The sequence below is a fragment of the Eptesicus fuscus genome, chromosome 18 (assembly GCF_027574615.1).
Source record: "Eptesicus fuscus isolate TK198812 chromosome 18, DD_ASM_mEF_20220401, whole genome shotgun sequence".
Classification (NCBI taxonomy): domain Eukaryota; kingdom Metazoa; phylum Chordata; class Mammalia; order Chiroptera; family Vespertilionidae; genus Eptesicus; species Eptesicus fuscus.
Window position 1 is genome coordinate 2,948,867 of NC_072490.1, and position 25,083 is coordinate 2,973,949.

A 25,083-nucleotide genomic window follows, 5' to 3' on the forward strand; every position below is an offset into this window, starting at 1 on the left:
GGCCCACGAGCCACCGTCCACATGTGGCCCACGAGCCACTGACCCGCGGACACAGCGGTCGGCACCCGTTTGGTCTGGGAACCTACAATCCCTCTTGGACTTGCCCCTGTGGGAGGGTCGTGCTTCCATGGGCCCAGCTGCTCCTACACCCAGCCCCCGGGTCTGACACTCTGGGTCACCCCCCCTCAATGCCTGCCGGGCACAGGGCTGAGCACAGCACAGGCCCTCACAAACACTCACACTTCAGACGGACAAGCCCCCCCCAGCGGCATTCCTGTGCAATGACACCTCCCAGGCGAAGGGCCCGCACCGTGACCCCGCACCGTGACCCCGCACCAGCACTCCAGCACCAAGATGTGGCATCTCCCCAAGAGCTCAGCAGGGGAGACAAAGCAGAGCTAAGATGGCGGGCAAGAGTGGGGAGACACCCCTATCGGGGAACTGCATCGGCGCCTTGTTGAGGTCAGAGGGTAGGAGCGGCCTTGCCCGGTGGCGTCTGTCACACTAAAATCACACGAGCCCACATGCACACACCTGTGGAGCTGCCCCAACAGGCAGCAATAGGAAGCAGTGAGCTGGTACTTGTAACAGCACAGGTGAGTCTCAAAATAACCAGACCGAGTGAAAGGGAGCGGACTGAAGGACACGGAACCGCGTGATCCCTGGATGCCGCGGCTGGCAATGCGCGCGGGCCCGTGACAGCAGGTGCTGCCGCGGCTGGAGGGAGGCCGGGGGTTGGCTGCAGGAGGCACGAGGGAACTTCGGGAATGGAGTCACTCTACACGCTGACATGTGGGGATTACATGCCTGTGTGGCCACTTTCACACATGGTGGATGTTACTCTTTACACATTATTACGACTGGCTTTTAAAAAACGCAGTTACAACGGAAATGCCCCTGGGAGCCCGATCTGCCGGCCACATGACACCACCTGCTGCCACTCTTACCCAGTGTGCCAATCACCTCTTCACGCGCCAGCACCAGTGGGCAAGGCCCAGGCTGAAGACCCGAGGGCGGCCCATGAGGTCCACACGGGCCGGGGGCACGGTTTCCCAAGGCAGAGCCAGCGTCACACTTCAGAGCTCTTGTTCCCAAAGCCTCGCCTCCCAGGCGTCAGGGGAGCAGGCGTCCCGGGCAGGATCCCCAGCAGCGGCTGTCCAGTCTGTGGACATCAGGCCTCAGCCACTTAGGGGCCACACACCTGGCCAGCAGCCAGGAGCGGCTGGAGTTCCCATGGAGAGGCCAGGAGCTGACCCGACAGCACCCGCTCTGGTGGGTGGGTGGTCACCAACATCTGCCCCAGGATCTTCTCTTAATCCCTCACACTTACCCTGCCCGGCCCGGCCGCTCCAGAAACAAGCTCTGTAGCAGGCACGGGTCCACGGGACATGGACAGGGACATGGACAGGACAGGGAGGGGCCCAGGCCCGAGATCTGGGCTCTCATTGGTGCCACCTCCTTCAGCAACAGGCAGGGAGAGCCTGGCCACTGCCCACTTAGAACACCAAAGCATTCACTCTTCCCAAAGCAGAACAGGAAGACGGACGGACACACACACACACACACACACACACACACACACACACACGACGAGACCTTTTCAACGGAGTCTTTCGACCTGTCAGTCCAAGTGAGGGCGCAGAGGCGCGAGGCCAGGCCTTTCCCAGTCAGCACCCCAGCCCCTGGCCTGGCCAGCGCCCTCATGGGAAGTTAACGGCGCCCTGCCTGGCCGCCTCCCTGCTCGCTCCTCGGGCCTGGCGAGGACAGCAGGGCGCAGAGCACTCACTTGGGCTCACCCTCACCTCCAGCGTCTTAAGTGGAAAACAGCACGGCTCCTTTCTCAGTCCAAGCTCAAAACACGCTGCCGTATCCCCACACGGACTGTGGGCTAGACGCACGGCAGCCTTGTCTGCCGTGTAATTTAGGGTTCCGGCCTGGAGTCCAACAAGAGGAACTTCTGGTTCTAAACATAGCCCTGAACCCAAGAGGAATTCTGGTTCCTAAAACCTTCAACTTGCTTGGCGACCTTGCCCACGGCCCCGGAGCCAGCCTGCTGGCTGAGTGCAGATGGGCAGGTGCTTCCCGCTGACCACCACCTGTTCCGGGAGGGCGGCCCTTGCCCGGCTCCGTTCCACACACACGCGACCGAGGGCACTCCTGCTGGGGCTAAGCACCTCGGTCCCCCACTCCTGCTTCAAGACAGACACACCTCGGTCCCACATCGAGACTGAGGCCGCCACACGAGGAGCTCAAGGCTTCTGATCAAGCCCAAGTATTGACCGTAGGTTTTTTAAAAAATTAGACCGCTTTAAACTAATTTTAGGCTTAGAAAAAAGCTGCAAAAAGTGGTAAAGAATTGCCATCTATTCTTCTCCCAGGTTCCCCCAGTTTCTTAAATATATTTTTATCGATTTCAGAGAGGGAGGGAGAGGGAGGAAGAGATAGAAATCAATGAAGAGAGAGAATCATTGATCGGCTGCCTCCTGCACGCACCCTACTGGGCATGTGTCCTGACCAGGAATCGAACCGTGACCTCCTGGTTCATAGGCTGACGCTCAGCCACTGAGCCACGTTGGCTGGGCAGGTTTCCCAGTATTAACATCTCACAGAACCATCAGGACAATGGTCACCCCCGGAAATCAACACTGGGTCCATGGCATCAGCCAAACCGATGGCCCCACTGGACGCCCCAGCTTTCCTGCTAACGTCCTTGGACCCCAGGCTGTCAGTGGCTTCACCGCCGCCTGCTGCGATCTATCAGTTCCTCTGTGACCTTGTCCCCCGTGACCTTGGCGCTGTGGGAGAGTCCTGACCCGTTCTATGGCCCGATGTCCCTTTGTTTGGGTCTGGTGTTTTCTCACAAGTGGGGTGAGGTCACGCGTGGTTGACAGGAACACCACAGAGGCGGCTCGTGCGACCAGGACTGGCTCTGCGTGGCGCTGACCTGACAGTGGCGCTGACCTCTGCGGGTGTCCCCCATGCCAGGTGACACGCCCCGTGTGGTTCGTCTCAGGGACTGTGGCTCCGGACGGGAACGTGCGGCTGCCCCGCAGAGGCGGCGTCTCGCGAGGATGAGCGGCAGAGCGACCTCTCTGGGAGACGCCGAACAGTGGCATTTATTTATATCCCATTGCAGACAGCTCAGGGAACTGCTGCAGTGAATCTTTAAAAGCCGGGAACAAAGGCTGGCTATTTTCAACTCTCCTTGCACTTAGTTCAATGGAGAGCGTGAGAGGCACCAGCCGCGCCCGGGCATTGCTCCCAGGCTTGGCAATTCCTATTTTGTGCAGCATCTCAGGTCGAGAGCAAAGCCCGCCAAGACAGATAACGCACTGGCCCTGCCTCCCCTGCAGAGGCGTGGGCTTCGGAGGAGCCAGAGCCTCCCCCCCTCCCACCCCCCCGCCACCGCTGCCCGAGGGCATCCCCGTCTCACAGCGCCCGTCCTAGAAAATACAGCAGCAAGGAGCTGGGTGAACTCAGGTTACATCCCCTCTCCATCCCCCCTGCGGGCAGCGAAGAGAAACAGCGCCCCCAGCGGATGCTGCCCCGTCTCGCCCCCATCAGGCAGCTGGCAGGAGCGGGCCACCTGCGGGCACATCTTCGCTAGAACAAGGGCTCCTGGGGCTCAGTGTCACACCTGTCCCAGCGGACAGAGGGGTGGGCCCTGAAGCTCCCCCCGCCCCCACAGCGCACCTCTGACCACCAGGACCTCGGCGGGGAGAGAGTGGGTTTTCTCGGTCTCCCACGTCCTACCAGACACACACAATGTGGGAAACGTGAATATGGACGAGGCACTGGTACTCAGGAATCAGTACTTTTGTTGGAGGTGATAAGAGCACTGCAGTTATATAACCGAGAAATGCCTTTATTCGGGGTAAAATGATATATCTGGGATCAAATGAAAACCCTCCAGCTCTCCTAAAAACGCGGGAGGTGACGAAACGCGTGGTGAAGGCTGCAGCCAGAGCCGGGTACATGGGGTTCCTAACACTGCTCTCTCCACTGTCTGTGCTAGCTCAGAAATCTCCACAATGTGGCTTTTTGTTTTGTTTTAATAATAATAAAAAGGCTCCTGGGCAGTCGGAATGGTTGCAGAGCCGAGGCCACACAGTGGGACCCCCAAGAGGAAGCTGAGGCTCAGGGCCACCCCGCTCGTCCTGGCCTTTCCAAGCACAGGAGGCAGATCCGCCCGAATCCACGCGTGCTCAGAGCAGCCCAGGCCCTGCCGCAGACAAAGCCCGAGGGCACCTGGGCGCCCAGTGAGCCCGCAGCATGTCTGCACCTTCACAGACTCATTTAAAGGAAATCTCCATGGAAACTGTCTATTCTGATTTCCCCATGGTAACCAATGAGAACACAAACACGAGAATTACCCAACTCCCTACACCACACGGGCCAGGCTGCCATCCAGTCTGGAAGACAGACGCTGCAAGGGCTTATCCCCACTGACAACGGAAAGGACGGAAACTTCTCGTCCAGAAACGCAGATTCCACCCCCCTCATTGCCCAGGCTGCCCAGACCACCCCATGCCATGCCACCCCCCCAACAAACCAGGCAAGAAAGTTCCTCCATTTAGACAGGGACCCTCAAAATGCCAAAGGACATTTGGCTAGAGCCGCCTTCAGCCTCACGCGCCCCCACGCTGCCCACGTGTCCTCTGAACTGACGTCCTGAGCATCCTGTTCCAGACACGTGCTGGGCACCACGGAGAGCAAACCCCGGCCCCCAGGACACGAGGGCGGCTTCTGAGTAACTGCCTCCAGAGAGAGGGGCTGCCCCAGCGAGCAGAGTGCCAGGGTGGGGGGGTGCGGGGGATTCACAGCTGCTGGCGTCCTGGGAAGACTGCACGGAGGAGGTGCCACCCGCGAAGGAGGAGTGCAGCTCTGCGGGGGAACAGGAAGATGGCCAACGAATCAGTGAGACGTAAGCAACCCGGGCTGCTCCACTTTGGATCCCTTCTTCCACTTGCAGGTTTCTGGGTTTGAAAAAGCAGCATGGAGGAGGACAGAGGAAGGAGGGAGGGGCAGGGAGGGAGGGAAGGAGACTCAGGGGCCTCAGGTCGTGCCCACCTCTGCCTCTGTGTCACACCTATGACCCCTGCTGGCTCTCCTGGAGGGGACTTGTCAGCGAGGCACCCAGGTCGCCTCAAGCTCAGGTATCAGACCCTGTCACCTGCCCGCTCCCCCAAAGGACTGCAAGCTCTGGAGAGGGGAGCCGACCCAGGCACCACATCTGCTGGGCAGAGGGCAAAGGGCAGAGGGCAGGAGGAAGGTGGCCTGTGGATTCAAGAACAGGTGGCTATGCAACGACCTATGAGCCAGGAGGTCATGGTTCAATTCTTGGTCAGGGCACATGCCTGGGTTGCGGGCTCGATCCCCAGTAGGGGGCGTGCAGGAGGCAGCTGGAGCAATGATTCTCTCTCATCATTAATGTTTCTCTCTCTCTCTCCCTTTCTCTCTGAAATCAATTAGAAAATATTTTAATGGAAGGACAGGTGGCTGGACAGATGCAGCAGCGCTGACGACAGGACAGAAGAGGCCGCAGGCCCAGGCGGGCTGTGCTGGCCCACCCTCCCGACACCCTGGATGGAAGTGAAGCCACACTCTCACGCCGGCGGACTCAGAGCCGCAGGGCCTCTGAGCTTGGAGCCCGCAGCTGGGGCACCACGCGGGGAGACCCAGCACACCCCTCCTCTGGGGAGAGGCTGCCCGCAGCGCCCAGGGCCTCTCCTCGCGGTCTCCCAGGAGCCTGCACACGTCCTACGATGGACAGACTCTCCTCCCACCGCGGCCCTGGACGCCAGAGTCACTGTGGGCAGGCTGCCTTCTAGCAGCGTGGCTGGCAGTGGTCCCTGGGCCAGCAGCAGCGTCACCTGGACGCCTGTTAGAACGCAGACTCCTTACTGCGCTGACTGGGGCTGCGGGGGGAAGGAGGGTGGGGTGGGAGTGGGGAGGGGGCTCTCACAAGCCGCCAGGGAGACTGCACTGAAGCTCGGGAGCCACTGCTTCTCACCGGACTCGCGTCCACAGGGTCGCAGGGCACTGGGGGCCGCTCCTCAGCCAGAGCCCAGCACGTAAGAGGCCCATCTCGGCCTCACGGAGGCCGAGCCCAGGGCAGAGGCAGGTGACGTGCGGAGCCTGGGCCCTGGTGCCAGCTGCCCGCACGCACGTGGCGTCCTCTGACGCACCCGCTGCCGAGAGCCCCTTGAACAGTCTGAGAAGCCCAGAGAACAGGAACTCGGGGAGGAAGGAGCGGCTCCCTCTAAGACATGTGAATCGGGGTTCATTCCTGCTCCCAACACCCACCCCCCTCACCTGCCAAGCACTCCCTCAGATCCACACTCTCTCCCTGGAAAGCAAGCGCCAGCCAGAAACCTCCGCTGTCATAAGGCACCACGTCGGCCCCGTTCCCTGAGGAAGCAATCTACGCTTCCCCCACCGCAACGCCGACTCCGTGGACCCCCAGAGCCTCGGCACAGGCAAGGTCTGGGGCCAAGACCCTTGGGGCCAGGAATCGGGCCCAAGAACCCCTAAGTCAGGCCCAGCCCTGTGCAGTACCCCAAAACAGACCGTGGGAGCGGAAGTGAGGGTGCAGGTGTGGCTGGGTCTCCACCCTCAGAACCCGAGGAGCCCGGAGCAGAAACAGACCATCCTCAGGGAGGTGGAGGCTCCTCCTCGGGGGCCCGGGTCCTGAGCACCTGCCCTGAGGCTCCGCCCTGAGCCCGGGTCCTGAGCACCTGCCCTGAGGCTCCGCCCTGAGCCCGGGTCCTGAGCACCTGCCCTGAGGCTCCGCCCTGAGCCCGGGTCCTGAGCACCTGCCCTGAGGCTCTGCCCTGAGCCCGGGTCCTGAGCACCTGCCCGGAGACGTCCAGGGGCGGGAGGAGCAAAGGCCTGTGTCCACCCCCTCGAGGGCTGGCTTTGGCGGGAGGCAGAGGCCTGTGGGCCCCACCTTGGGTTTGAACACACAATCGCCCTGACTGGGGGCAGGGTCATCCAGCTCTTGATCGGACAGAGGAAGGAAAAGGAACACTTTAAAAATAGCTAACTCTTGCTGGGCACTCGCCAGGTGCCAGGCACGGGGCCAATGCCACTGGCAGTGCCACTGGGTGGGATGTCAGCAGGGAGGGCCTGGCTCCCATGTGAGGTGAGGAGAAAGGGCCTCGGCCCTGAAGGTGAGGTCTGTCTGCACTGGGGGACAGCCAGCCCCAAGAACTCACTAAGTGGGTGTTCGGTTTTACTGAGTTACCCAGAATCCTATACTCCCCCCTCCCACAGCCTTCCTTCCCAATTGCATAACAGGCTCAGAGATGTGTGGAGGGAGGGCAAGAACAAATCAGAACAGATGAGTCTTAGCTACTCGAAGTGATTTTAAAACGCTTCCGTGGTTGAGGCAGAATCAGTCCTGTGGCAGCTGGGACTTGAGGGGCAGGTGCCAAATCCAAGGTCAGCCAAGACACAGAGGTCCTTAAGCCTCAGGGACAGGCCCCAGAGCAGACAGCAGGAGGGAGGGAGCGGGGAGGACCGGCTGCACGGATGCTCGCGGGCCTCACAGCCCCTCCGGGAGGCCTCCTGCTCGGAACCCTCCAACCTCGCTCCAGCCTCACAGCTTCCTGCCCACCCTCAGCCCTTCCTCTGCGGCCCCCCAAGCAGAGGAAGCGTCCCGACCACAGCAAAGCCCTCATCACAACGCAGCCCAGAGACGAGAGAGAGGGGGACCCGTTACTCACATTCTGGAGGGCTGGGAAACCGCTTTTGCTTTTCACCGTGGAAAGCGCCTAAAAATAAGCTGTGAATCCCCCCGAGGCTGAAAATAGCTGCGCAGTGAACAGGGCCGTTCAGAGCAGGCTCGGGGACGGCCTTCGTTCCAACAGGAGCTGAGCGCCGCAGAGCCGGGTCCTGGGTGGGGGTCCGGGCAGGGGGGCTGTCTCGGGCTCATGGGGCTGCCCGTCCTGTCTGCCCCCCGCTTTTAACTGCCACACTCTAACAAGCCCACCGTCAGGAATGCAAGACCCAGCACCTGGCCCGATGGGCTTCCTAGTCCTCAAATGCCCGGCCGTGACTCTCGGCTTCAGGGCCAAGGCCCCCGGAGCACGCAGAGCCGGGGGCGGGGTCAGAGATTCGAGAGCTGGGGCGGGGGCGGGCAAGGGGGGGCAGGGCCCACAGCGATGGTGCTCATGGGCTCCCTGAGAAGCCAAGCCCCTGGCAGCCACCACCCCACTCACTAGGCCTGACCGTGCAGGCGAGCCCCCAGGCGGGACGGAAGGACAGTCTCCGTGGGCTGGAGCGGGGTCTGCCCTGAAGAAAACCAGTTGCTAGAGGTCCTTTTGGTTACTTACCGTAAACCCAGGCGGGGAAGTGAGGTCTTTGCCTGGAGCCGCACAGCAGGGTTCAGACCCCAGAGCCCACATGCTTCCCTCCACTTGAGCCCCGTGGGGATGCCCACCCTGCCCTGTCCTGCTGGCTTCCCGCCACAGGCCTCTTCCCAGGTGACCAGACCCCACAGTTCTGGGAAGCAAGGGTGCCCACCCCCATCCCTGAGCCGGGACGAAGGACAAGAGGCCCTGCCTTTGTCCAAGTCCCTCTCCTCACAACTCCGAGAAGAGGGGTGTGGGGTCCGCCACTTGGTGTTACCAGCCTTCCCGAGAGACAGGGGGCGCCCTCCCCTGGGGTGGGGAAGGCAGGAGCGTGGGGAAGAGGGGGTCCCTAGTAGCCAAAGGCTGGATGGACCAGGCTTCCTGGTTCTATTCTGGGCAGCCTTGGCGCGCTGGGCCTTGGACAAGCCACTTCCTGTTGTCCGGGCCAGTTTCCGGGGGTGGAGAGGCCACGCTGCCTCCGGGGCCAGGAGGGAGCTCCCAGCCTGCGACCACTGGGGCCTGAGACCCTCCGGCTCGCAACCTCGGCTGCAGTGTGGGTTTCAGCCAAAGCTGAATGCACCTTATTCAGTTATCGGTTCCCCCAAACGTCACTGACTTTTAACTCAGGAACACGGAGTGCCCTCTGACCACCACGGCGCTGAAATGGCTTGTAGCTGAGGCACTTCCTTTCCGTGGTTTAAACAAAAGGAAGTGAGAACCACAGGCCCAGCTGTGGCTGCAGCCTGCGCCCTCCAGGAACCGTGCCTCGGGCCTCACCCCCGCAGCGGGTGCCGTGGCAACACCCTGCCCAGTGGGCCGCCGGGCCCAGGCCCCAGCAGCCCGCCTGCTCTGCGGCCCTCCCGCCGTGGCTGCTCACCCCAAATCTGAAACAAAGCAACACCACGAGGGCCGAAGCGTATTCGCTAAATGACAAGGTCTTACTAGTCACTTCCGTGACCAGCCTTGACCCCCACCGTCTCCGAGCCCAATGCAGTTCACCGTGACCCAGGCTGCCAGGCTCACGCCCGCCTGCAGGCCGCTTACCAGGTTCCTGGAGGAGCTGGCCAGCGCGGCCGGAGGCCTCGGCCCCTTCGCGACGTCTCCGTAATCCACATCAAAGTTGCTCTTCCAGACCATCACCTGCCGAGACGAGCAAACAGACTTAGGGGAGACGCCCTCGCCACTCCTCATGGAGAAGATGGGCCCACAGGCCGCTCCCATAGCTCCGGGCCAGAGGCAGGACAGTGATCCCCACCTGACACCCCAGCTCAACTGGGACCTGCCCCACCTCCGCAGAGCGGGCCTTTTGGACAGGCCTGGAGGGGACCTGGACGGGCCACCACCAGGCCTCTGCACTTGCTGGTCCCCTGCCTGGGCTGTCCCGGCCGCTAAACCGCCCCCTGCTCAGAGGCCTTCCCGGCCTAATTCTCACCAGGGCCCCTACTTCCCTTAGAGCACTGGGGTCGCTGCCTAATCTGTCCCTTTTCCTCACTTATCATGTCTCCCCACTAAAACAGGGGTCCCAAGAGCAGTGGCCTTGCCTGCGGCTATGAGAAGTGGTGGACATGTGGACTCCAGCCCAGACCACGGGAGTGAAGATCCCGGTTCCACCCAACTCTAAGCAAGGGACTCAACCTCTCTATGCCTCAGTTTCCTCCTCTGTGAAAAGGGCACAATCCTAGTTCCCCCCTCACAGGGCTGCAGGGAGGCTCCCAGCTCAGCACAGACACTGGCACTAGGGAGAAGTGGGCAACCCCCGCTTTAGCTCACCTCCCACTGGGAGGACCTTCACGTCTGGAGGCTCCTGGGTGGCAAGAGCGCCCCCTGCTGAGGGTGTCAGCCTCGTGTGGCTGCCCTCGGGTAGGCCCACTTCCAGGACAGCGGCCACAGTATCCGCACAAGAAGCAACTCAGCGTGCCCCGGGCGTCCCACCGCTGGGCCAATTCCAGCAGCAAAAGGGCCACCAGGACAGGAAGGGACGCTGGCAGAGGTCACCCCGAGGCCCTCAGAACCGACTTCAGGGAGGCAGTGGGCGCGGACGGCAGCAGCCGCCCGGGGACGGGCCAGTGTGGACAAGCCCTGCGTGCTCCCAGGCTGCCTCCTGGACCGTGTGCCCGTCTTCACCAGGACTTGCCGTGTGCCGTGAATTTACTGACTCCCACGCCGCCAGCCAGGCCTCCTCCCGGCCCAGGGAAGGCTTGGGGTCCCCCTGCTTTCCTCCTCCCTCGTCTGGTTAGTGCAGGTCTGGGAAGACGCCTGCCGTCTCTCACCTGAGCTGTGCTAGAAGCCCCCGCCCCCAACCCCGATCTCCTGGCAGACACACAACCAACACCGTCCACGGGGCTGCAGCTGGGCTCCCTGGGAGGGAGGCTGAGCGGTCAGAGCTGAGGCCCGGCATCAGGAGAGGCCCCCTGGGCGGCCCACCAGGTCAGGAGTGGCTCAGAATGGCCGCCCTGCCATGGGGGTCGGCACCTGCTCTGGGGAGGCGAGGGCCCTGGGTCTGAGCACCCGCCCCCAGCTCCTGCCTCCATGGCCACTGAAAGCCACGAGGAACGCTGGCCCTGCCTCCCCGAGCCCCCTCAGCCCGGCCGGTCGGTCAGCACTCCGCCGGTCAGCACCGGGGAGATCCAGGCCGCTCCTCACGCACCTGCTCGTCGGAGCCGCCGGAAGCGAAGTACTCCCCGGTCCTGGAGAAGGCGACAGTGGTGGCCGGACCCTGTGAACAAGCGAGAAGCACGCACGCAAAGGTCACCCTAGATTCCAGAAGCACGGCAAGAAACCCGAGCTGAGCGGCCGCAACCCCGGACCAAGGGCTGAGGGCTCATCCGGCCTCGGTCCCCAACCCGGGCGTGAGCGCCACCCTCAGACCTCTGCCAGGACGAAGCCAGGTCACGGGCTGTGCGATGAGCAGGACAGCCCACCCTGGCAGCCACGCTGGGCTGGCACCACTGTCCCCACTTCCCAAGGAGAGGCCAGCAGCCCGCGAGGCAGTGACCGATCCCGGCCGGGGCAGCGGGCGCTCTGGCCTCTGACCGCACTCAGACCCTCCTCCTAGCAACCCCCCAGGAGGCTCCGCACTCGCTCGCTCGCCAGCGTCTGCTGAGCTGCTGTGTGTCCCAGGTCCTTCCAGCAAGGAGGCCCTCGGGGCGGAGCTGCTGCCCTGGCACGCCGAGGCTCTCTCCTGACCATGGCCAGGACATCCGCTCCCAGCCCTCCACCGGGGGCTGCAGGCAGGGGACAGAGGCCAGGCCGACGGCTGGGTGACTCACGTTGAAACTAATGAGCTGTCCCCCCCCCCCTTTTTTTAAATCCTCACCCGAGGATATTTTTTCCATTGATTTTTAGAAGTGGAAGCGAGAGGGGTTGGGGGGGAGAGAGGGAAGGGGAGTGTGGGAGAGGGAGAGAGAGGTGAGAGAGCCACATCGACTGGTTGTCTCCCACACTTGCCCCGACTGACCGGGACCAGGGATTGAACCTGCAACCCTGTGTCTGTAGGCAAACTAGGCAGGGCTGTTCCCCCTCTTAACCATCCAGGCCAGGAGGCATGACCTTCCCTCCCCTGGAGCAGCCCAGGTGGCCCACACGCCCAGGCCAGTCACACCGCTGCCTCACCTCCGGCAGGCCAGGCCCCCTGGCGGCCACTGTCCCAGCCCAGCGGGGCCCCGTATGCACAAGCCGCAGTAACATCGGTGGATCTGTATCTGAGCCCGTGATTGCACAACGACCAAGCTCCCGAGCACAGACAGCAGCCCTGGGTGGGGTTCCGGGCTCAGCAATGGCTGCCCGCCCGCACGGTGGGCCAGCTGGGGCGCGTGGAACCATATGCCAGTGGTCCCTGTGCCACTCAGTCACTCCACAGAGACACGAACACCAACTGCACAGCCACAAACACCAGATTTAACTCCCACCCACATCCCGCCCACCACCCTCTCCCAAATAGCTCTGGGACTTAAACCAAATGAGCACAGCTTGAGATGTTGCAGAAAATACAGAAAAATGAGCCTCTATTTCGAGTGCATTGCCTCCCCGCTTGCCACACAGCTACAGGGCCTTGCTCGGGGCACAAGGCTCCGGAGGGCAGCCGCGGTTGGTGGGAGAGCCCCTCCTCTCGGGGTTTTCCTGCTGCAGCGAGGGGAGCTGGGGGAGGAGGCTCCTGGGCAGTCCTGACCCCCAAGTCAGTCCTGGATACAGCAAGTAGCAGGGACCCCATTTCCTCCTGCTTCTCTGGCAGGGCCCGGGCAGATGACACAGGAAGACTGCAGAGCTCAGAGAGGGCACTATACCCCAGCCGCCCAGGGCCCTCGGATACCAGGCCTGGCTTCCGGGACTCAGGCCCTGGGGGAGAAGAGCCGATGGGCCTGACTACTAGGGGCACAGCAAGCAGACCTGCAGACCCCGGCAAGCCCCACTCAGGTGTGCAGCTGCCCTGCACAGCCGCCCCGAGCCCAGGGGGTCCCGCACAGCCGCCCTGAGCCCAGGGGTTCCCGCACAGCCTCCCCCGCACAGCCACCCCGAGCCCAGGGGTTCCCGCACAGCTGCCCTGAGCCCAGGGATTCCCACAGATGGGCAGGTCTCCCTCCCGCTCGCTGTTTGAGGCTCCCAGGCGGCGGTGCCTGCAGAGCCTGGAGACCCCGAGGCCAGCAGAGCAGTGGCTCCAGGGCTCCACTCCAGCGGGACCAAGAGATGCCCAGGTCCTGAGGGGACAGGCGGCGCTCAACCAGCCCAGGGGAGTCTGACAACCACGTCCAGATGCCGCCTGCCCCCTCCTACCCTACTGAACCCCCTAGTCCCTACTCAGCTGCGGGCCGGGCCCAGCACTCTGATGGAGGTCACAGGTCTGATGGGGGCAAACCTGTTCCTGCATCTCACCCCACCGCCCAGGCAACGAGGGGACCACAAACTGCCGCCTCGATGGCCCCACTCCACACGGCGCAGGCCCCTCACCTGGTGCCCGTGGAGCGTGTAGAGCAGCCGGCCCTCCATGAGGTCCACGATCTTCAGGGTTGAGTCGCTGGAGGCGGTGACCAGGTAGTTTCCCGACGGGTGGAAGGAGAGGGCGTTCACAGCGGCGCTGTGCACTGGGGAAGGGGCACCCGTCAGGCGTGGCTGGGAGGCCCGGGGCCCTGCTGAGGCTTGAGGACGGGCCATCAGGCCACCCGAGGCTGGGGCGGGGTGGCCCTCGCTCCGAGGAGCCCCACAGGACTTCCCAGGACAGCTGCTCGACCGTGAATGTCACGTGGACGCCTTGCTGGGCGGGTGGGGGAGGGCCCATGAGCTGGCCAGCGCGGGGAGACTGCACTGCCTCTGACCAGCCCCTTCGGTCTCAGAGGCCAAGCCAAGGGGCACAGCTGGCTGCACAGCTGCGGTAAAACCCCGTGACCACACCTGGGGGAGGCTGCGGCCTAGGGGACAGAGAACGGGGAGCTCTAGCTAACGCTTCCAGCGAGGCCGGGCCAAGCCCTCAGGGGCCTGGGCAAGCCAATTACCAGCATCAACTTGGTGCCAGGAGCCCAGCGTCAGATGATGGACAGAAGCCAGACTCAGGGGCCCTGAGTCGCAGACCCAGATTCTCAGCTTCGTGCTGCATGACCGTGGGCAAGCCTCAAACTGCCCCTGTGAGACGGGGAGCAGCCTACTGACCCCCGGGCTGGCCACGGGGTGACAGACCTGCACGTGCCTGGAAGCCACAAAGCACGCTGTGGCTCGGGGCGGGGGCTGCTGCCCACATGTCTGAACAACTAGTGTGGCTGGACGTATGGGCCTCACCCACCTCCGCGGGCCGGGCGCTCCCAGGCCCGGCACCTGCCGACTCCCTGCTGAGCTGGGAAACCAGAGCGCCCGCAGCCAACAACCCCTCGCCTGAGACAAACAGCACCAGCTCCCTCCTACAGCCCAAGGGGCCATCCACCCGGCGGCCAGGCGTGCCCTGCGGGGAGCACATCCATGGGGCAGCTGGCCACGCAGTATCGCGAACGGAATTCTCCCGATAGAGCCAACAACCTCACACACCCAAAGCCCACTCAGGAGTGCCTGGGGTTCACCCGTCACTGGGGTGACCTGGCTGTTACTGTGTCCTTAAAACCTCCCCCGGGGTTTCCTGGGGATCAGGGACAGCACCCGCAGCTGCCAGGCTGGAGAATCAGCCTCGCCCTGGGCAGGGGAGAGCCTCTCGGGAGAAGGTGCTGCCACCGAGCTGTCTGGGGGCCAGTGACCAGAGCAGACCTGGCCAGGTCCCTCCAGCAACAAAGAGGGTGGCCCCCCAGCCACCAGGCTCTGCTGGCGCTTAGGGTGGGGGGAGGGGCTTGCTGCCCTGTGAACACCACCACGTACCCTGCCCGAAGCTCCGAGGGAATTCGGTTGTTTGCGGGGTACCCCAGCCCCCCGGAGCCTCTGACCTACATGGCGGCAGGGAGCAGTGCTGAGCTCACCGAGTGGCGCTGGCACAAGAGGAAAGGCAGAGCAAAGCCAGGCTGAAACCTCCCCACAGGGTCCCTTGGGCCTGGGCCCCTGAGGCCACCGAGCCCCAGCCCTGCCAGTCGCTGACCTCCCCCCCCCACCCCCACCGCCAAGCCTGCTCCCTAGGACCCCAGGGACCTCCCCACAGCACCTCCACCTTCCCGACTGCTCTGTGCCCCCCCCCGCCCCGACCGCCCGCTACAGGAGACCCCGCTTTCTTCACCCGGCTCTGCCTCCTCAGCCCTCGTGCTGGGAGAGGGGCCGCAGCCCCCCCCCCCACCGGCTGCTTTGTGGGCCTTTTTCTCCCATGGCCCCGGGAGGGGCCGCAGCCCTCTTCATGCTAGATCCCGGGCCCAGCTGGCCCCTCCACCCACAGCACTGGCTCCTACCTCTGCTCCAAACCCATCCCGGCCGGACCTGCTCCGCTGACGCTCAGCCCCCACTCGGACATCGGGCACGGACAGCCCACCCGCCTGCCACCCACTCTGCTTCCTGCCACGCACTTCCCGGCACTGGTCCTCAGGTGCCGCTCATCCCTCACTCCAGGGACGGCCGGTCCCAGCGCTGCAGCCAGCCTGCATCTTTAGAACTGGGCCAGAGCACGGCGTTCAAGGCCTGCCCCAATGGACGCCCACTGCTGCACCCACCACCAGCAGACCCGGCTCCCGACCCTCAGGCGGGCCCAGCCTCCCCAACCACACTCCCCGCACGGCATGACCATCCTCAGGAACCCGTACCCAGGGCACTGGTGCCACCCCTTCACAGACAGGGGCAGCCTGCACTCCTAACCCTGCACCTCCCCACTCTCCCTGTCCAAGCCCTTCCGGCTGACGCCAGGGCTCCTCTGTGCCTGCCCACCTTCCCCAACATCCAGTTCAGGCCTGGAGCAGAAGAAGGGCCTCTAAGCCAGGCGGGGGGGGGGGAGAGGCGTGGCCTCCAGGTAGAGGGCAGACCCCCACTGCAGCTCTAGGAGCTGCTGTTCTAGAAGCCTCTGAAAGGGGCATCATCAGTGACAAACGCCAAGGCTCTGTGGAGAAAATTGGTTCCTGTGGCTGGCCCTGCCACCTGGTGGTTGTGCAGGGCACTGCAGGCCTTGACCACGGAGCCTGGCCTGCGGGGACACCACACCTCCCGACTCCAGACTGAGACCTAGCATCAGCAGCATCCTTGTCGTGGTCACTCGGACTTCCCTGGCTCCCGCTTCGTGCCAGGCACTCTCCAAGCTCTTCCACGGACCAACTCTACCCTCCCAGCACCACCTGCGAGAGGCCCCGTCGTTGCCCCAGGAAGTCCAGAGGCGTCACGACCCACCCAAGTCACGCAGCTAGGACACGGATGTGGGTGCAGAGCCCCCTCCACCACGTGCCCTTCAAGTCCACCCGCTCCCCCTTCTTGGAGGCCTGTCACTTTGGTTACCCCAAGAAAGTGCTGTCCTCCAGCATCGGAGAACCCACTAGAAAGGGCTTGTGGGGTGTTGCTCTGAACCGCAGGCCCACACCTTGTCCAGACGTGTCCTTCCCGTGTTCAGTGTGAATTTTGGAAGTGAGCCCATGAACCTTAAACTTAGGCCCCTTCGCAGGCCAGGGCTGCCAGCGAGGCCCTGGGGGCAGAGCCTCGACTACAGGGGGAGGCAGTGGCACAGGCCGCGCCTGAGGTGCCCCTGGAGAGGAGCCCGGGCCAGAGACCCAGCAAGGGCTCCCCAGCTGGCCCTGCAGTGAGCATGCGCCTCTGCCACTCCGAAGTGGGACAAAGGGCTTGTCCATCTCCTGGCCAAGGCTACCCGCCCCTGGAGATCCTGACGGACCGGGCTCCCCCACCGACAGGGCTGCCCACAGGCTCTCCGAGGCGGCACTCGGCCAGCGCTGGCAGCAGCCCGGGGCGCGGACACTCACGCTGATAGTGCTGCAGGAGCCGGTGGGTCCGCACGTCCCACAGCTTCACCGTGTTGTCCATGCCGGCGGCCGCAATGCACGTGCCGCTGGGGTGGAAGTCCACGTAGGTGACGAAGCTGGAGAGACAGGGCCGTCACGTCAGAGGCCTGTGCTCTCTCATCTGCTCGTGCTGCCCCAGAATGCTCCCCCCACCGTCTGTAGCAGGTGGCCGAGGAGAGCAAGGAGGAGCGGTGACAGCAACGACCTGAGCAAGGCCCAGCACCAACTTCGAAACACAAGGGCAGAAAGCAGTCTTCAGACCAAGGTCAGCGCTGCTCGGGGCTCTGGGGCAGAGACGGCGCCCTCGCCAGGGCTGGAGGCAGACAGGCCTGCCCGCTGAGGCCCACGCGAAGGCCAGCAGAGCCTGGGGCCCTCAGTGTACCCAGGCAGGACACCCGGGGGGTAGCATGGCCAGCTCTCAGAGGGGCTCACTGAGGGCAGAAGCTCGGGTGCATTAGGAACCCAGAACAGGGGAGTCGTGCTGAGCTGCAGGCCCCTCCTGCTCCCGATGACACGGCAGTGTGAAGAGCCACCGCCCGCTACAAGGTCGCGATCCCTTTCACTTATAAAGCCACCACCGCACAGGGATCACACCTACGCGCTTTTAGGGGGTGTGGGTTCAACTGCTTTCAGAGACATCACAATTCTGAGAAGCAGAGAGTGAAAAGAGGGCCCCAAGAATTACGTGCCCTGGGGTAGAGCCCACCCCAAGGGGTTAAGCTCCCCCCCTTATTGGCAGGGGTGGGCTGAACCTTCCAGCCACTAGGACGGCTGGGGCCAGCGGGGGGCAGATGGCTGCCCGGCCCCTGCTTTCTGAAGCTCCGCAGGCGGAGGCGGCCGGGGACTCACCCGCCGTGCTCGCAGTACGAGTGCACACACTCCCGGCTGGTCTTGTCCCACAGCTTGACAGTCTTGTCATCACTGGCGGACACGATGAGCCGCCCGTCGGGGGAGAACCTGAGTCAGGCAAGGCAAGTCACACCACAGGCTGAGCTGTCACGGGCGCCACACCTCACCTCCCACAGCCACCCTCCTGCACTGCCACCACCTGACCCCAGGAACCAGCAGGCTACATGCCTTGCTCTGACCCCAGTGACCCTGGGCCGCGGCTGCCCCTCTGTGAGATGGGGCAGGCACAGGAGGGCAGGCCCCGCGCATGGTGGGGAGGGGCGATGTGCGCAGGGACTGCTGGTGCTGTCAGTGTTAAGGTGGCCTAGAGCCCGCGCTGTTCCAGGTCCCGAGCCTCTGACTCCCAGTGGGTCAGCAACACACAAGCTGCCAGCAACAATGTGGGGGTTCCGGGGCACGGCCACTTGTCTGCTGGCCTGGCCCCTCCTCTCCCAGGAGCCTGACGGTGAGGCCTGAGCCTCAGGGACCTCCCAGCGCAAGGGAACGGGTGCCCTGGAGAACGTGTAACCTGCATGGGTCCCCAGATCACAGCCATGACTCCTGTGGCTCCCAGTGTCCCACACCCCCAACCTCCTCCACTGGATCAGAGATCTGACAGGTGAGACCTCTGTTGAAAGCAAGAAAAAGCTGGAAGCAGACACATTTATGGCCTCCGAAAGGTCCTTTGGGTCCCCCCGACCCCTCAGCACTGCTCCCCACACCAAAGGAAAGGCCAGCAAGAAGCCTGGCCCCGTCCGACAGACCTGGAGCGAGATCCAGCCGAGGAGCAGCACCCCGGGAGGAAAGGAGGGGACCTCGGTGCAGGGACGGGCTGGACCCAGCTCTGCACACACCCACCCTGTGCCCGGGGCAAGATGCTGCCCTGTTCTGAGCCTCAGTTTCCTCATGCAAACCGAGTGACACCCCCACCCCCCAGGACTGCCAGGAGGAGTCAGAGGAAACGGGGTGGCAGTGCTGACGTCATCTTATCGCTGTTGTCTTGCCCTGGGCTGTTTAAGCCCTGGTGTCTGTCACCATGACAACCGGATAACTACTTGTCACCCATCAGTTCAGTGAAGCAGTTCAACTTACAATGGAAAAGGTATTATTGTTCCCATTTCCTGATAAGGAAGCCAGGTTCAGGAAGATTAGGGAGTGCTACCTTGCCCAAGGTCAGGGTGCTGGCGCCTGGCAGGCCCTCTGTACACCCACCCCCCGGGTGCCTCCGAGAGTCTTGGGCAGGACGCTCACTTGGCACAGCGGACCCAGTTGATGTGCTGGCTCAGGGAGAACAGGAACTTCTGGCGATGGGTGGACCACACCTTGACGGTCTTGTCGTCGGAGGCTGTCACGAGGGACTGGCCGTCGCTGCAGAAATGGACGCTCCGCACCGTGGCCGTGTGGGCACGAAACACAGTTGACTCACCTTTGCTGCGAGGACAGGCACCCAGAATCAGCGACGGGAGGGCCCTCCCCCTTGGGAGCCCTTCCCTAAGTCCACCGGGCCTGAGCGTCCAGAGCCCCCACGGCACCCACGTGCAGCAGCAGCCGGCGCGTCGCTTCCACAATGGCCGGGGTCAGCCCCCAATTCCTCTCCCGACCCTGATGGGAGGGCCCCCACCGAGGCCTCAGCTCCCAATGGCACCTCCTCGGGAGTGGGGGGATGTCCCACGGTGACCAGTCCAGAGCAGGATGGGGATCGGGGTGGGGAGGGTGCTGGCCCCAGGGCCCCAGACGCAGACAAGGACCACAAAGTGTGGAACTCACACATTGGGTACCCAGAGGCGGACGGTCTTGTCGCGGGAGCCCGAGGCCAGCAGGTGTCCGGAAGGGGAGAAGTTCACAGAGGTGACAGCGTCCTTGTGGCCCGCGAAGCGGTAGGCACGTGACTGGGGCTTCATGTGCCAGACCATGAGGCACGAGTCCATGGAGCCGCTGGCTGAGGAGAGCGGAACCCGTGACCCTCGGCTCTGTGGGCCTCGAGTCCCCAGCAGGGCTTTGGGGTGACAGGGACAGGACAGCAGCAGCTCCCCTTGCCCCACGGGAACAGCCACACCTCCAGTGAATGCCGACCAGGCCTGTGGAGCAGGCCCCATGGGAACCAGCCCTGGGCTGCAGGTCCCAGACACCGCTGAGGGCACTGGAGAGCAAGTCCAACCCAATGGGCCTTTGACCCCTCAGAAGCCATGGGGAGTCCCCAAAATGAACCAAAAATGAGTTTAGTTTCCAAGACCAGCAGCCTCTGGCAGGGGACCTAGACCCTAAGATGAAGAGGGAATCTGGCCCATAGAAACAAGCAAGACACAGCCACGGCCGCTGTGTACGAACCCCCGAGCGGCCAAGTTGGGGGCTCAAGAGGGCACAGCTGCAGCACAAGGGCGTGGGGGAGAGGGTGCTGGGCCTGCTCCCCATCCTTCCCTCTGGCAGGCATCTCCTAGGCGCCCACATCCCTGTGGACAACACTCAGTGGAGGCCTGAGGAGAGGAGCGCTGTTTAGGGCCCACTCCACAGGCCAGATTCAAGGGGGGAACCACAGACCCCAGTCCCACCCTCAAAGGCGCCCAACCTCTCTGAGCCTCACACCTCGAAGCCCAGCGCCCAGAGCGGGCTGCCCAGAGCGCGATGCCGGTCCAGAGGGAGCACTGGGTCCTCACAGTGCGCTGCTCCCCAGGCCACACCTCCCTGGGGACCCCTGGCCTTCGCAGCTCATAAGCTAGTGCCCAGGACAGGGTGGCTCCTTACCCAGGTGCTTCGTGTTGAGACTGAAGTCCACACAGGTAACTGCATCTCGGTGGCCCTTAAAGTGCCTCTCCAGCGAGGGGTCCTCCTGGGGGAGACAGGTCAAATGTGGGACAGCTGATGAGGAAGAGGCTTTCTGGGCGAGCGGCGGGGGTTTACAATACTCACAGCATGACCCTGTATAAAGAAGTCCTAGCCCTAGCTGGTGTGGCTCAGTGGATAGAGCGTCGGCCTGCAGACTGAAAGGTCCCAGGTTCAATTCCAGCCAAGGGCACATGCCCAGGTTGTGGGCTTGATCCCCAGTAGGGGGCATGTAGGAGGCAGCCTATCTATGATTCTCTCTCATTATTGATATTTCTATCTCTCTCTCCCTCTCCCTTCCTCTCTGAAATCAATAAAGAAATATTAAAAAAAAAAAAAAAAGAAATCCTAAGGAACCCACTAAAGGACTATTAGAACTAACAAATAAGTTCAGTAAGGTTGTAGGATACAAAATCGATATATAAAAATTAATTGTATTTTTTTAAATATATTTTATTGATTTTTTACAGAGAGGAAGGGAGAGGGACAGAGAGCTAGAAACATCGATGAGAGAGAAACATCGATCAGCTGCCTCCTACACACTCCCTACTGGGTATGTGCCCACAACCAAGTTACATGCCCTTGACCGGAATCGAACCTGGGACCCTTGAGTCCCCAGGACGATGCTCTATCCACTGAGCCAAACCGGCCAGGGCTCAATTGTATTTTTGTATACCAACAGGGAACAATCTGAAAGTCAGGTAACAGTTCTATTTATGACACACTTCAAAGATGTAAAATAGGAATGATTTAACAAAAGAAGTATAAGACGTATCCACTGAAAACTATAAAATACCATTGAAAGAAACTTAGGGGAAAAACCCCAGGTAAATGGAAAGATAGCCCATGTCCACCGTTTGGGAAACCTGATATTTTTAAGGCGTAATACCCCCCAAATTGTTCTACACATTCAACAGAATCCCGATGAAAATCCCAGGCAGCTTTTTTGTTTTTTTTTACAGAATTTGACATTTTGACCTAAAATTCATATGAAAATGTGAGACAGCCAGAATAGACAAAATCTTTTTAAGTTTTTTAAAAAAAGAACAAGAAAAACGAGCCCCTGTAAGAAGCAGTTTGGCAGTTCCTCAAAAAATTAAAGAGTTATTTATCAATGGACCCAGCAATTCAAGGTGAACACCTGGAAGAACTGAGAGCGTGCCACAAAAGACCGGCACAGCCATGTGCCGAGCACTTCAGTCTAACGGGCAGAAAGTGGACAAGCCCAGCGCCTCGCTGGATGAATGGGTCAACAAAACGGGGTCTGCCCACGTGACGGAGCCCCCAGCCGGGGGAGGCACGAAGCACCGGCACACGCTACAGCACGGGTGAGCCCAGAGAACATACTCCTGTGAAAGAGCCGACACACAGGCCATGCTTTGTCTGATTCCATTTATACAAAATGTACTTTTTATTGATTTTTTACAGAGGAAGGGAGAGGGACAGAGTTAGAAACATCCATGAGAGAGAAACATCCATCAGCTGCCTGCTGCACACCTCCTACTGGGGCTGTGCCCGCAACCAAGGTACATGCCCTTGACCGGAATCGAACCTGGGACCATTCGCTCCGCAGGCCGACGCTCTATCCACTGAGCAAACCGGCCAGGGCAGTCTGATTCCATTTATACAAAATGCGCCGAAGAGACAGAAAATAGGTTAGCGTTGACCAGGAGCTGGGGGAGAGCCCGAAACAGGGAGGGGGTGACTGCTTACTGGGTATGGGGGTTTCAGAGTTGACAAAATACTTCTGGAATGAGACAGTGGTGATGGTTGCATAATAAACACTGTGAAGTCACTAAAAACCACTGAGTTTCACACTTTAGAAGGGTGAACTTCATGGTACGTGAATAACGTCTCAGTTATTTTTTTGAGACAGAAAGAGAGAAAATGGGTGCCTTTCAGCAGCCCGCGTCTCAGGAATCGCACCCCCTTCCGCTCCATCCCACTGCGCAATGGCCTGTGAACCCAAAGGTCAGCCCGGGGAGACCCCTGGCATCGCCACCATGTCCACCCCACCCAGCGCCAGGCCCCAGGCCGGGCTCTGCTCAGGAAGCCGGGAGCCATTGCTCCAAGAGCATTATCCAGCCAGGAGTTTGGAGCAGGCCCACGGGGGAGCCTCTCCATCCAAGGGCAGCTCCCGCCTTAGCACCCAGATCGCTCCCAGCCTGCAAACACCTCCCGCTGCCCCAAGTACCACCAGGGAGCCCAGCGGGGCCACCGCCACCCTACAGAGCGGTAACCAGAACAAAGGTGCCCACGGCTCGGGGCCCAGCTCCGCCCCCAACACACCTGCCCGCGTCCCCCTTTCAACAGAGGGCGTGGCAGCTGGGGGAGGGCCCCCAACAGAGCAACTGCCCTGCCGACTCTCTGGGAAGAACGCGAGTAAGACAGCGCCCACCTCTAGGCTCCGTGGGCAGAGCCAAGTTCAGGTCCACCCCTGGCCCGGGGACCCCTGACATCTCCCAACACCCTCTCCCCCAACCCCATGGACTCTGTGGTTCACCCCCCCCCCCCAAAAAAAGGTGGTTTGTATATACTGGGAACGAAGGGGGGGGGGTCTTGCGGGAAGAGCACTAGATTAGGGGTCCGAATGCCTGGGTCCTCGGCTCACGTCAGTCCCCAGGGGCCTTCAGGGACCCACAGGCCACCATCCAGCCTCCCGGTCCAGACTCTCGACCCAGCCGGGAGGCCTGCAAGTTCGAAACCACCCCTCTGGCCTCCGCGGGAACGTTCGCCCGGCCGCCCGCACAGGGCCTGGCACGCAGGAGGCGCCCCGACCCAGCGCGCCCTGCAGACGGGAAACCGGGGCCGTGGAGACGGGCTCGGGACCCGGAGGCCCCCGTCCCCCGCAGCCAGTGCCCCGGCCAGGCACCCATGGTCCGTGCGCGGAGACCAAGGCCCGGCGGCTGCCGCCAGCAAGCACTTACCGCACAGGGCGCGGCCATGGCGGGGCCCGGGGCGCCCGAGGCGCCGCAGGAGCCCGAGGAGGCAGCCGCTGCCGTTGCGGCGCGTTCAGTTTCCGCGCCCCCAACCGCCGCCAATAGCAACGCCGGTCGCGTCCCCTCGCCCCGCCCACCGCGGTTAAAGGAGACGCGGCGCCTTGGCTATTTGCTCCCCTACCGGAAGCAGAGCTGTAGGGCCGGCTCCACGGCCTCCGCTCCAACCTTGGCCAGGCCAGGCGGCCTATGGACGGCGCCGCCCAAGGCCTCTGGCCACCGACGCTTCATCCTCCCTGGGAATTTCCAAAGTCCTGGCCGAGGCGTTCGCCCCACCCGCCCGTAGCCAGGTTATCGAGCCGGCGAGCACAGCTTTCTGGGAAATGCAGTTCCAAGACGGCCGCCACCTGATGTCTGGAGGGAACTGGGACTACATTTCCCAAGATGCCTTGAGGGCGGGATTGAGAGCCCGTGATTAACTAGCGGCGGCGAAAGCAGTAAGAGTCCCGGAAGTGAGTTCTGGTCTGTTTACCCTCTTAAAGCGCCCGGTAGGCTTGGTTTTCGCTCAGCTCCTTATTAAGAGCCAACTCTTCGCCCTTCGGGAATTCCTTAAATGATTCGCTCCTCCGAACGCGCTGAAAACAAATGCCGATTTAACAAACACACCGGTCACTTGGAATCTCATCCGTGGAGTGGAGAGACCCAGGTTCCATACTCCGTGCTCCCCGTGCTTCGTGTGCGACCTCGGGGGGGAAAATACCCCCGCACTGTGGGCCTCGGTTTCCCCATTTGTAACGGGAGGGAGTGTGGTGCACCTGGCCGCCTCTAGACTCCTCAGCCCTGCGAAGCCCTTTGTAAATTAATCACATGCTTACAAGTGGAGGAGACAGTCCAGGGGCCTGGCCACCAGAGGCCGTTGCTGCCCACTCTGTGCTGTGGGAAAGCCAGGCCTTTCTACCGCACCGCACTCCCGGCATCTTCCCCACCTGGAACTGACCTGGACCGGATGTTTCCCAAGATTCAGGAAACCTCTATAAACAATGCCCCGCCTATAGAAAAGTTTTATGAGTTTATTTGAGCCACAGTGTTCCAGGATGTTCAAAATCTCAGCGGACTGAGAAAATGCTGGGAGAATGGCAGTATTGCAGCTATTTTATACATTAGAATCAAAGGAGGAGACGCTACATGAACTCCACCGGAGGTAGATTACAGAAGCGGGAGAAAGCAAAGTGGGAAAATCTCCAGGATTGGATAAAAAGGAAAATGGAGAAGCACATACTTCTACGTGGGCGGGTACAGGATAGTTAATTCACTTTCCCAGTAAAGAGAGATGGTGTGCAGGCAACGAGATGACAGGGAGGGCGGGCCTGTGCTCTGGTACCTGCAGTTGTGCCTTCCAGAGGTCTGGAAAAGAAAATCACTCTGAAGCCCTGGCCAGGTAGCTCAGTAGGTTGGGGAGCCATCCTGTGCACCAAAAGGTTGCTGGTTCCATTGCCCCAGGGTAGCGGTCGGCAAACTGCAGCTCTCGAGCCACATGCGGCTCTTTGGCTCCTTGAGTGTGGCTCTTCCACAAATACCACGTGCGATTGAAACTTGGTGGCCCATGCGCAGAAGTCGGTTTTCAGCTCTCAAAAGAAATTTCAATCGTTATACTGTTGATGTTTGGCTCTGTTGACTAATGAGTTTGCCAGCCACTGC

General features: G+C 61.9%; 1 protein-coding gene across 3 annotated transcripts in view; it reads right to left on the bottom strand.

Annotated features, from left to right (window-relative positions):
* POC1A (POC1 centriolar protein A) overlaps nt 1-23,627 on the bottom strand; it is a 32,558-nt gene extending 8,931 nt beyond the window's left edge. Inside the window, exons 1-9 of one of the 3 annotated variants that reach the window (XM_028132356.2) lie at nt 23,570-23,627; nt 20,372-20,456; nt 19,397-19,568; nt 18,881-19,060; nt 17,591-17,698; nt 16,703-16,818; nt 13,299-13,432; nt 11,002-11,070; nt 9,399-9,494 (exon numbers count right to left, since the gene is read on the bottom strand). In XM_028132356.2, the coding sequence (XP_027988157.1) occupies nt 9,399-9,494; nt 11,002-11,070; nt 13,299-13,432; nt 16,703-16,818; nt 17,591-17,698; nt 18,881-19,060; nt 19,397-19,557 (864 nt within the window). In that variant the 5' untranslated portion in view covers nt 19,558-19,568; nt 20,372-20,456; nt 23,570-23,627. Of the gene's footprint in view, nt 1-9,398; nt 9,495-11,001; nt 11,071-13,298; nt 13,433-16,702; nt 16,819-17,590; nt 17,699-18,880; nt 19,061-19,396; nt 19,569-20,371; nt 20,457-23,376; nt 23,534-23,569 lie in introns of those variants that run through there. The other 2 variants (XM_008155100.3, XM_028132372.2) reach the window with 2 other exon arrangements.
* Nucleotides 23,628-25,083: the final 1,456 nt, after the last annotated feature.